The sequence below is a fragment of the Neofelis nebulosa genome, chromosome 3 (genome assembly GCF_028018385.1).
Source record: "Neofelis nebulosa isolate mNeoNeb1 chromosome 3, mNeoNeb1.pri, whole genome shotgun sequence".
NCBI lineage: Eukaryota > Metazoa > Chordata > Mammalia > Carnivora > Felidae > Neofelis > Neofelis nebulosa.
Genome location: NC_080784.1, coordinates 191,203,807 through 191,216,793, shown reverse-complemented (window position 1 = coordinate 191,216,793; position 12,987 = coordinate 191,203,807). Strand labels below are relative to the sequence as shown.

Below are 12,987 nucleotides of genomic sequence, written 5' to 3'. Positions count from 1 at the left end.
ACAGGTTTTCTTAAAACATGGGTTACTAGCTCAACAGTCCTCATAAAAGGTGCAAAGGGAGGTTTTATCGTTGTTGATGCAATATACTTTTAAAGCCTGTCATTAGCTTATGGCTTTACCCCATTAGGTATGTCCTCCTTGAATGCACATAACAGGAGTGCTTGTAGGTAACCCAAATGGTGACTTGAATATCACTTGGAAAGATCAATGCTAATATGAAGCAATGTTATGGATACTGTTTTGAAGAGAAATAGGAAAGATAAAACTTACGCTGGGAATTCTTTATTTTTTCAAGATCAATATTCTGGTTGTGAGATTTTTTTTATGTATATTTTACAATGATGGCCTCTCTCATCCAACCTTCTCTGTTCAAAGTACCAATATATTCTTGGTTTTAATGGTGCCTCCCATTTTTTTTTTATTTCCTCTTCTCATTCCCACTGGATGCACATAAATGAACACCATGCTTATTAAACTAAACAAAAGCTAGAAGATATTATTTATCAGAGATGTTCCATTGGGCTACTAACATGGGGTTCAAAGACAATGGGCATAACAGTTACCCAGGAGATTTGTTAAAAACACAGGTTATTGGACATCTTCCTTAGAGAATCTGCCTGGCATTTCTGGAGTGGAGTTAGGGGTCTGGTTTTTAAACAACCTCTTCAGAGAGTTCTGATGGGTTATCCTGAAACCATACTGAAACCACAGCTCCAGGGTGATGGAACTATAATACCAGAGAGCCAGACTTCTACAGAAGCCTATGAGGCAACACAGTAGTGGTTAAGTGTAAGAGGTTTGGAGAACAACAGAGCCAAGTTCAAATAGTTCCAGTAGCTTACTTAGCTGTGTGACCACAGGGAAATTACATAACCCTTGTAAACCCCACTTCCCTGCCTCCAAATGAAAATGAAAGACTATATCCTGATGTGATTATAGAAAAGAATTTAAATAAGTCAAAGTGTGTTTTCTGGCAGTTAGTAATTGCCCATTAAATGTTAGCTATGAGTATTATCTCATTTCATCAATTGTAAACTGCACCCTTTTCACACTTAAATTTCTATGGAGATTTACAATTGTCAGAGTTCTGTAAAAAAACACTTCTATTGACGCTTTTTATTAAAAGCAAGAAAGTACTATTTTATTAAGAGCAAAAAAGTACTATTGTCAAAGTATATCAGAGATCAGAAAAAAATAGATACCCATTATTACCATTATGTTCAGTAAAGCTGCAGTACTAGAAGTTACTGTAGGTTCTCAGTAACAAAACAATTCTCGGAACAACAACCCAAAAGACCACTTAGGCATCTTGACAAACAATGATAAATGAATCTATTCTATATAGGATCATATCAAGACCTGGAAGTGAAAGGACATATGTAGAAGACACAGCCCTGCTTATTAAGAAGCAGCAGTCAAGGGGCACCTGGGTGGCTCAGTCGTTTAAGCGTCCGACTCTTGGTTTCTGCTCAGGTCACAATCTCAGTGTTTGTGGGATGGAGCCCTATGTCGGGCTTTGCTCTGACAACGTGGAGCCTGCTTGGGATTCTTTCTCTTCCTCTCTGTGTCTGCCTGCCCCCTGCTCTCTCTCTCTCTCAAAATAAATAAATAAACTTTTTAAAAAAGAAGCAGCAGTCAAGTTGGTGGTGAAAAACATACCATAAAAGGAAAAATAAAGAACTATCACAAAGCAATGATTATGTCAGATTTTGTGCTGTCAATAAATGCATTTGAGGGGCAGCTGGGTGGCTCAGTTCACTGAGCATTCAACTCTTGATTTCAGCCACGGGTCATGATCCCAGGGTGGTGGGATCGAGCCCCATATTGGGCTCCACACTGAGCATGGAGCCTGATTAAGATTCTCTCGATTCTCTCTCTCTCTCTCTCTCTCTCTCTCTCTCTCTCTCTCTCTGCTTTTCCTGCCCCTGCTCATCCATGTGCTGTCTCTCTCTGTAAAATTTTTTTAAAAAAATTAAAAAGGCATTTGAAGGCATGAATGAGAGAACAGAAGGGATAGTGGGAGAACTCTGCTGACTTTCCCACTTGCAAGTACCAAAATCTTGAGTATGCTTAGTATCACTTCTTGGGGAAAGTAATTTGAAAATTTGAAATTTGTCAATACATCTCATAATCAGAGAGATGAGTCAGATATGCACTGCACAGTTCACTTCTTACCATGGCACAAGGACTCATTGATCTGTATTTCTCTGTCTCTCTGACCTCTTTTTTGGGCTCTAGTCTCATGTGTCCGTTGCTTTGTGAAACATTGCTATGAATTCACCCCTCTTGCATTGCCTTGATACTGGTATATGTAAGCGTCCTTTCAGAAGTCCAATTTTATTTCCTGATTGCCCCTCATTGAGTCTATAATGGTAGATTCTGCTACTTAGCAGGGTTGCAACCACAGACTTGTATATAAGCTCTGACTCTTATCTATATCCATCCAGCAAGTTGCCATGTTTTGTAAGTTTTTTCTTCAGAGCTTCTTTTTCTTTCCCTACCTCCTTTACACCTTTGCTTACTGAAGGCCTGTCATATGCCAGGAATTCTGTAGAAACAAAATGAACTAAAATCCCTGCCTTCATTTATCATATTGTCTAGCAGGAGATAGTCATCTAAGAAAAGAATTAAACTGAAATTTTGGAAATGTTATAATAAAGTTGTGTGCCAGTCACCTAAAGAGCATAGAAGATGGGATGACTGACTCACCAATAATAGTTATATTTTATAATTATGCAATAATTATATGACATTAATTATGTAGGTCGTAATTAGTATTAATAACAATGTTGTCATTTGGACCAGGCAGATTGGCCCTAAGAGATATGTATACTAGCTCATTTTACAGATGAGCAAATGGAGAGAAACGCTATCACATAGCTGACACGTGTCAGAGATCTTGGTGCTAGGCTCAGCTGGGAGAGTGGAGAAAAACTATGTTGAGGGAGGTGCTGTTTGCTCTGGGTCTTGAACAATGCTTAACTCTCCATCTTTTGGTGATAGGAACGAGGTGCTTAAGGCAAAAAAATGTGCAAAAGCTGAGAGATTTGGAAAATTATTTTAGAAAAGATGAATTGAGAGCATAGAATTCATGAAGGAACGTCTGAGGTGAAAATAGAGCAAGAAAAAGTATCAAGGGAGGCCTTGAAGGAGACTATGTTGAGTTGAGTTTAAGAAACTCTAGAAGGCCAGTGTAGCTTGAGAAGGGGGATGAGGGGAGAGTAGAAAGAGGTGAGGTCAAGGACAGCGTGCCGACCAGTTTAATTTGGAGCCTGGTTGACCTTTGTGATGCTTTGTGCTTTCCCTTATAGTGAGATGAGACATTAGTGAAGTTTTGATCAGTGATGTGGCAAGATATGGTTACAGGAAACAAGGGGAGAAGCAAAGAGGCATTTGAAAGACTATCGAAATCACCCAGACAAGAGGGCATGATGACTTTGTCAGGGAAGCAGAGATGCAGGTAGGTCAGATTGTGGATCTATTTTGAAGAGAGAGTCAAGAGGATTATGATGGGCTGGATGGGGGTGTGGAAGAATATGGAATGACAATGAAGACTGAAAAGTTTTTGTACTGAACAAATATAAGGGTGGTGTCTCCTTAACTGAGATGAGGAAGATTTTAGAAGGAGGTGGTTTGATATAATTTCAATTTTGGAAATAAAACTGTGGTGCCAGTGTGGAGGGTGCATTGGAAAGGATCATAAATCAATTCACAGATGAGTTTGGAATCTCATTCATGTCTGAAATGGTGATGAATGTCCTAGCAGGGGCTATGGCAGTGGAGAATGGCAGGAGGAGACTTGATTGGAGAGACTACTGAAGTAGTTTGGGGAATGGGTTGAATGTAATCAAAGGGAGGAGATCTAAAATAGGAAACTTCAGGGTTTCCTGGCTGATGACCACAAGGGCCATTACACAGGCCTGGCTCTGGGGACCCTGAATCTTTCCAGTTGTGTAGATACCAAGAATGTATAACCTTTGCTTTGAAACCACTAATATCCACCCTCATTCATTGCTTTCTTATTAAGGTTAACTTCAGAATCAGACAGCCTTTCCCGCTCTTCTCACGTCCTTGTCACCTGGGAAAATGAATAAGTTAAATAAACTAGGCTTTCAAACTCAAGCTGTTAAAAATTTTTAATTTTTGTAAAAAGTTTCAAATTATGATATCTGAGCACTTGGTAATAACCCTTTTTGGGGGTGGTATTTTCCCATTTTATTGACATTGAACTGACATACAACAGTGTATTGATTTAGGATGTACAAGATAATAATGATACATGCATTTATTGCAAAATAACTACCACAATAAATTTAGTTAGCTTTTCTAAACTTTTCTTGGGATGAGAAATCTTCAGATCTATTCTCAGCAACTTTAATCCATACGATATAGCATCATTAACAATAGTCATTACATACCCAGAGCTTGTTAATCATTACTGGAAGTTTGTACCTTTTGACCATGTTCCTCCATTTCCCCAACCTCCACCCCCATTCCCTGTCTACCACCAATCTGTTCTCACTATGTATGAGCTCTGGGTATTTTTGGATTTCACATGCAAGTGAATACATCAAGTATTACAGTATTTGTATTTCTCTGACTTACTTCACTTAGCATAATACTCTCAATGTCCATCCATGCTGGTGCAAATGGCAGAATTCCCTTCTTTTATTGCTGAATAATATTCCAAATTGTGTTCATTTCTGTATCCACATTGTCTTTATCCGTTTAATCACCAAAGGACATTTTGATTGTTTCCATGTTTTGTCTATTGTAAATAATGCTGCAGTAATCCTGGGAATGCAGATACCGCTTTGACATGGTGATTTCCTTCCCTCTGGATACATATCCAGAAGTGGAATTGTTGGATCATATCGTAGTTATAGTTTTAATTTGGGGAGGGACATCTATACTGTTTTCCACAGTGACTGCACCAATTTACATTGGCACCAACAGTGCAAAAGCGTTCCCTTTTCTTCACATCCTCACCAACACATTACCTCTTGTCTTTTTGACGACAGTCATTCTAGCATGTGTGAGGTGATAACTCATTGTGAGTTTTTTTCTTTAATTAATTTATTTACTTATTTTGAGAGAGAGTTCACGTGCATGATTGGGGGAGGGTCAGAGAGAGAGGGACAGAGAGATATTTCCTTCCATTCTCTAAGTTGTCTTTCATTTTTTTAATGTTGACTTTGCTTTGCATAAACTCTTTAGTTTGATATAGTCCCATTTATTCATTTTTGCTTTTGTTGCCTTTGGTTTTAGGGTCAAATCCAAAAAAATAATTTGTGTACTAATGTCAAAGAGCTTATCTCCTGTGTTTTCTTCCAAGGGTTCTATGGCTTCAGGTCTTATGTTCAAGTCTTTAATCCATTTTGAGTTGATTTTTTTGTGTATGGTCAAATATAGGGGTTTGGTTTCATTCTTTTGAATGTGGTATGAAACCATGCTTTCGCTATTGTATATTCTTGGCTCCCTTGTTGTAGATTAATTGGCTATTATATATATTACTGGGTTCTTTATTTTGTTACATTAGTACGTGTGTCTGTTTTTATGCCATTACTGTATTGTTTTGATTACTATAACTTAGTGATATTGTTTGAATTCAGATAATGTGATATTTCCAGCTTTGACCTTCTTTTTCAAGATTGCTTTAGCTATTCAGGGTCTTTTGGGGTTCCATACAAATTTTAGAATGGTTTATTCTATTTCTATTAAAAATGACATTGGAATTTTGGTAGGGATTGCAGTGAATCTGGAGATTGCTCTGTGTAGTAAGGATATTTTAACAATTCTTTTTAAAAAAGGACATTTTAACAATATTAATTCTTCCAATTTACGAGCATGGGATATGTTTCCATTTACTTGAGTTCAAAACACCACAAAACCAAACGAGTGTCTTTGTCTTCCATCCCAGTTCCCCAATTTCTGCGGTGATCTTCCCAAAACGCTTTTTGTACTTTTTGTATTTGTTATTTTCCTAATCAGAAAATTTGAGTGGTTGCAAGCTCTCCCCAAGATGAAAATCACCTTAACTTACATTGAAGACTATATTTGGACCTAAGCCGAACTCACAACTTAATTACTTAAATTCACCAAAAAGAATTTTCTAGTTAACTGGAAACCCACTCTCTCTCTCCACCAAATTGCCCAACACCAGTTGTCTGCCCATTGTCCCTGCCTGCTCTGAAATTCTATTTCCAGATTAATCTTCCTAAAAATCAACTCCAATCAAGCCATTTTCCAACTCTGAAACACATTTTTACACTCTACTGCCTAGTGATATAATTACAAACTCTTCCCATGGCAGCTTCCTCCTGCTAACTCAGTAGTTCTGACTCATTTTTCTCATTCCACACAGTTCACAGAACAATACACTGTCATCAGTAATATCTCACACTGCCTGCAATGGTCTTCAAGGAACAAAGTAGACCACTCAGGGGCACATAACAGCCTCTGAATAGAATAATTTTAACATGTATATAACCAACACCTTCATAGTGCTTACTACGTGTAAGCACTCTGAGCATTTTGAAAGTATGAACTCACTGATTTCACCTTACAGTCCTATGAAGTAGCATTATCATTATTCCATTTTGCAGATGAAGAAACTGAGGCACAGGAGGGTAAGCAATTTCTCCAAGGGCGCATGGTTAATAAATGGCAGATAATCAATCTCAGATAGTCTAGGTCTGTAGTCTCTGCTCTTAATTCCTTTGACATATGCTGCCTCCTTGGATTTCTGCCAACCACCACTTACCACCACCTACTCCAACACCAGAGGCTGAGAATTACCAAGCTCCATCATTTTCATCAAGGTTCAGAAAACAATCACATTTCCCTTCCTTCCTTCGTTCGTTCCTTCGTTCCTTCGTTCCTTCCTTCCTTCCTTCCTTCCTTTCTTCCTTCCTCCCTCCCTTCCTTCCTTCCTTCCTTCCTTCCTTCCTTCCTTCCTTCCTTCCTTCCTTCCTTTCTTCCTCCCTTCCTTCCTTCCTTCCTTCCTTCCTTCCTTCCTTCCTCCCTCCCTCCCTCCCTTTCTCTCTCTCTCTCTCTTCCTTCCTTCCTTCCTTCTTCCTTCCTTCCTTCCTTCCTTCCTCCCTTCCTTCCTTTCTCTCTCTCTCTCTCTCTCTCTTCCTTCCTTCCTTCCTCCCTCCCTCCCTTCCTTTTTCTTTCTTTCTTTCTTTCTTTCTTTCTTTCTTTTTTAGAGAGAGACAGTGGGAGCAGGGGAGGGGCAGCGTGAGAGGGAAAATCTCAAGGAGCTTCTCCACTGTCAGCACAGAGCCTGACGTGGGGCTCGAACTCACGAAACTGTGAGATCATGACCTGAGCCAAAATCAAGAGTTGGACGCGTAACCCACAGAACTACTCACACACCCCAAAAACAATCCCATTCTATTTTGAAAGCGGCTTGAGTTCATCAAAATGCCAGTGACAGATTTCTTTGATCTTATAGATCACCTTTCTCAGTTACTGCTCATGTTTTACCTACCATATACTATCTTTGTTGTCACCAAACTATGTGATACATTATATCACATCTTTCTAACTAGATTTAAAAACTTCTGAAACCAAACTTACAATGGACACTGCAAATTGGTCTTCTGATTTCCCAGTTGTATTAACACTACCTTTAATATAATTTCAAAATAACTTGCTTCTCTTCTGTCTCCCTTGGCTAATTCATATCCACATATAACCCACTTCTGAGTTTTGGTTCTTCGTGCATCCCTGATACCACTCTTCATCTTTTCCACATTTTTTGTCTATACAGTGGGAGAGATGATGCAGCTATTAACTGGCCCATGGTAAGCAAGTGATAAATATATTAAGGGTTTTTTATACTGCTTGACATTCTTACTACCCTTTCCCCAACTAGGGTAGAAGTCTTGTATCTAGTTTTCCAACTTCCAGCTTCCAGCTGAATTTATCTAAGGTAGAGTCTCTGCCCTGCTCTTGTCTACCACCCTTCCCTCCCCACCATTGTGTGCTGAAATAAGAACTCACTTCTCAATTGCTACCAAAAAGTTTACTCATCACACCCTTGATTTGTCCTTCGGACCTCATCTCCTATTATTCCACTATGTATGTTGTACCTTTTAAGCAAATCAAACCAAATGCTATTCTCATAAAACGTTCTATGTTTTTTCAATTCCATATTTTGCATGTGCCCTTTATTTCACTACACATGCTATCTCCCGCTCCTTTGCCTTTACATCTTGATATGTTCACGTTGCCTTTTTTTTTTTACTGTGCTTTCTTGCTTTTCAGACTCACAATAGTTTGTTTAAATCTCTCAGTTGGCCTTCTATTTGGCTACTTGCCTTATCGTCTTTACTGAATTTGAAAATTCCTGAAGCCAGGAAATGGGCTTTTACCCAACTCAGTAGTTCTTGCAACGTCAGCCAATACCTTGCTGCTGTTGTAGATATTAAATAAATATATGTTGGATTAAAATAACTGCTAACCTCCACCTGATTATATACAGAAAGTGTAAGTCATTATTCTTACACAATCTAATCCATCATTTTTCAAGTGATATACACCGGAGGCTAAGATAAGTTAAGGAAAGCCTTTTACGTTTTAGGGCATAGGAAGGACATACTGAGATTAAGTATCCCCTTGCATCATCTCTAGAATTCTTCAAATCCTGACTCAGTATTTGTCTGTATTTCTTATACATTTACTTAAATCATCTCAGGGCACCTGGGTGGCTCAGTCGGTCATACATCTGACTTCGGTTCAGGTCATTATCTCATGGTTCATGAGTTTGAGCCCCACATCGGCCTCACTGCCGTCAGTGCAAGCCCATTTCAGATCCTCCGCCCCCTCTGTCTACGCCTCCCATGCTTGCACTCTCTCAAAAAATAAATAAATATAAAAAACAAGCAATTTGTCTCATTTTTCAGCACTAATAGCTTACATTTCTGAAGCATAATTTCCTTTCCTATAGAACCAGGATAATATTAACTACTTGTCAAGATGGTTTTGGGGATTAGAGGAAATACAGATCGTATGTGATAATATGTTATTTCTAAAAAAAAAATGATTGCATACCATAGGTACTGAAAATTTGTTGTTTCTTTTTCCTGTCATTGTTGAACATGGCCCACTTAACTGAAGGGGCCTGGGATCCAGAACTGAAGTTGCCTGCCCTAGTGAACTGGGCAGTGACCCTGTAGAATAAGTCTGGGAAGAGTCTAGTTGTAGGAGGTGGGGGGACAGCCACACATAAACCACTGACCTAGGGTAGTAAAGAGACTCTGAGATTGACAGTTGACAGTTTCTCATTCTTTCGTGAAAAGAAAAGTGTTAGCAGTATAAAACCGTTCCATGTCCTAGAATTCTGCTGATGGTACTCAGAAGCTTCTAGTAAAATCCGTTTTAGAAGGAATAGTCTTCGACTGTGCATTCCAGTTTGTTCAGTGATATCTTTCTGAACCACCTAATATCATCCCTCTACCTTTCCTCCCACCTCACACTCTCCCCATTGAGAACAAGACCTGAGAAAAACTGCAGGTGGTGGATGAAATGGCCCACCTGGCTGGATGGGAAAACTGCAGAGCTTGGAAAGCCGGCAAGGTCCGAAGAAAACATCTCTGCCATTTTTATTCACCTACAGTCTCCACGGCAGTCTTTGTCTTTGGAGAAACAGAGAGATACAAGTGATGAAAAAACAGAGAATTGACAGAGACACAGCAGTGAAATCACTACTGTTGGTTTTCAGTGGGGCATGGCAGATTCATTCACATTTGCTTGGCTTCAATCATTTTCCCTTTTCATTTCTTCTTACTTTCTGATTTTTCTTTCTCCACTGTCTCTCTTTACCTTCTCCTTGCTCCATAGCTTCCTTTCAATACAGTTGCCAGCATCCAGGCTGTTAAATATACACTGTTAAACATTCTTAACCTGATGTAATTAAGGGAAGGAAGTCCGTCTGAATCAATGACAAGCTGGAGAAATAAGCAATTTTTAAGGAAATGAAGTTTTGTTACTCTTAGCGATATACTGAAACTATTGAAAGCAGTTAACAGAGTTACATCACTTAGGAAATGGATGACTGACTTAACTCCCACATAAGCACATATTGTAAATTTACTGTTTGAAATAAAATGTGTGTTTTGCTTTTTTTTTAAAGACCTTTCCTCCTTGAATAGACTAACATTTATTTCTTTACAAATTGCTTAGCAAACATTTTTTTTTTTAATTTGAACATTGTGGATGTTGAGATATGAATGCAAATCTCGGGTGTTTAAAATTTGGTGCTAATGAGGTCAAGACCACACACTAAATCTCTCTATCTGCCAGTTATGTCTGTTGCATGGTCACAAGTATGCGAACAAAAAGCTCTGATCATAAAGACGCGTTAGGGGAGAGGATGTGGATGAATCCATCCGATATACCTCCACGTAATTGGAAAATGGCTCTGTTGTCATCAGCTGTGAATCCGTGGTTAGTAGCTTCATCTTTCTTAATGAGCATCAGTTATCTTAGAATTTGAAAGATAATTTTAACACCATCACTGTTAATCTAATAGCCTATTCATTTGATATTTCAACTTTCTGCTTTGTGGTAGTGTTAACTTAAAATTAGATGAGCATTTTCTGTTTTCAGTGATAGTTTTTGCGTCTATATTTATATCCTACTTGTTAAGGCTAATACTGTGTGAGCTCATACAATTGCATCTGAACTCCGAGCAAAAAATAATGATCCGTTTCATGAGATGAGTGATTTTTACAGACTTCTCATTCCAACTGAAAGGGTGCTTTTTTCCCTTTCGTTAAAATGTGTTTCTCAATTAAATTAAAATGCAAATATAGACAGTCTGTGTTTATGGTTTTAATAGAATTATTGAAAGAAGGTTTTAAATCAACCTGCTGTTAATATTTTATGCAGGAACTGTTGGTTTTATTGTTGGGCCAGGACTGCCATGTTCCATTTTCAAGATTACTTAAAGCGTTGTGAAAACTTAATCATATTGCCCAGGTTTTATCAGTTTTTGGCCACTCTTCTCTAGGATATTAAAATGGACCTCTTTCCTTTATGCTTTGTAAGTTATGCCAGTGATGTTGGAGGAGTATCAAGTACTAAAACTTTAGAATCCCTTGAAACTGAGTGATGACAAATTTACTATTTGTTTTTCAATAAACAGTTTATTGCACAGAATTGAATCAACTCAAATTTAAGAGAACCATATTTTGTAATTTATTATTAAATTAAAGATCTGGAAAAATACTTCAAGAAACCATTTCTTTAAACCTTTTAATTTATATTATAAATATAAAATATTTGTATTAGAAATTATATCCAATGATACGGACTTAATTATGATCCTATTAGGATTGCTTTAGCTTTTTTTTAAGAAGTGTTTTATCATTTGTCAAGCACATGGATTAAAATCATTTTTAAATAATATTTTATAACTTGACCTTTATCCTTTTTGTCATTTTTAGTGATCTCAGTGAAAACCAAATTCAGGCAATTCCAAGGAAGGCTTTCCGTGGGGCAGTTGACATTAAAAATCTGTAAGTATTTTTTTTTCTTGTTTATACTGTTGCTGTAAACATTATCTGTTTTCAGAGTTAAATATATATTGAATAATGCATCAGAAAAAAGTGAAAGGCCTATTTATCTTTATGCTTGCTTAGGAGAGCTTGTAACAATAAGTTTTAAATTGCTCTGACAAGGTATCTGGAGACATTCTCATGTAAAAGTTGTCTTGCATCTGAAGTTATTATCAAATTCATTCTTCTAAACTTTGTGATTAATCTTGTGAAATCTCAAGAAATGATTTGATTAAAAGGTATTTGCATTGTATTTTCTTCGCTTTTACTGTCAATGTACTTCATTAACTCCCTTTTCTGTTGTTATCAGTGTTTATTGGAAATGCAGAACATAAGCTATTTTTTTCTGGAAAGAGTAGATAATATTTTCTTGTTAGAGGTGCCTGCAGCCTGGAGCTATAGTTTTTTTTATCGCTTTTAGATCACTGTTTTCATTACATGCCAAAAGGGTGAGAATGAGAAAATTATGTCTTTCCCTTTGTGTGAATATTTTTCTTACATATTTTTCCCCTTGTATCTTTATAAAAGTATATGTGTATAATCTCCTTTTCAAAGAAGGGGGGGAAAAGCATGAGGAAGAAGGAAATTGTATTTCTGTATTTTCCCTTGAGAAATCTAGTGTCTTGTATAGAAGTGTTTTTTGTAAGTGCCTATAGCTTTGAAGATACATATCAAATTGAAGATTTCAGGGACAATCCTAATTTTGTCAATATGTGTGTTTTATAAATTTTTATAAAGTTTAAAATACTATGCAAGCCTTTGAAAATGATGGGTTTTTTATTGGCTGCAAATGCTAGGACTTTAAATGTTGTCCTTAGCTTTTACATGAGTTTGGAATGTAGTGGGGAAAAAGCCCCTATGTGCTGAGATTAACTAACAGGAATTCAGTATTTCTTAGCTAGTGATAAACAGCGCAGGCACTTTTCAAGAATTAACTTATATTCAGCATTCTCCATGGTGGGTTACAACACTACTTTTCCAGTAGGGAAAGTGAGACAGGTGTTTTCTGTCATCAAAGAGGAGGACTGTTTATAAAGCTTCAAGTTTTGGCCTCTACATCTTCTCTTCCACATAAATGTTTTTTGTTTAAAATTTGTACTTTCTAGGGGCACCTGGGTGGCTCAGTCGGTTAAGCGTCTGACTTCGGCTCAGGTCATGATCTTGCGGTTTCTGAGTTTGAGCCCTGCATTGAGCTCTATGCTGACAGCTCAGAGCCTAGAGCCTGCTTCCGATTCTGTGTCTCCCTCTCTCTCTGCCCCTCCCCTGTTCACACTCTGTCTCTCAATAAAAAATAACCGTTAATTTTTTTTTTTTTAATTTGTACTTTCTAGATGTACAGGTAAGGACAGAAAAATACAAACTTCTAGATACAAACTTCAGAACCATTGAAATTCTAGCCCTAGGTTTTCATGGATGTTTACAT

The 12,987-nt window shown here is 37.6% G+C and overlaps 1 protein-coding gene across 9 annotated transcripts in view; it reads left to right on the top strand.

Annotated features, from left to right (window-relative positions):
• The window catches only part of SLIT2 (slit guidance ligand 2), a 374,128-nt gene that overhangs the window by 207,745 nt on the left and 153,396 nt on the right, over window positions 1-12,987 (top strand). For all 9 annotated transcript variants that reach the window (XM_058722984.1, XM_058722986.1, XM_058722982.1 and 6 more), the window contains one exon: window positions 11,454-11,525. In XM_058722984.1, the coding sequence (XP_058578967.1) occupies window positions 11,454-11,525 (72 nt within the window). The remainder of the gene's footprint in view (window positions 1-11,453; window positions 11,526-12,987) is intronic.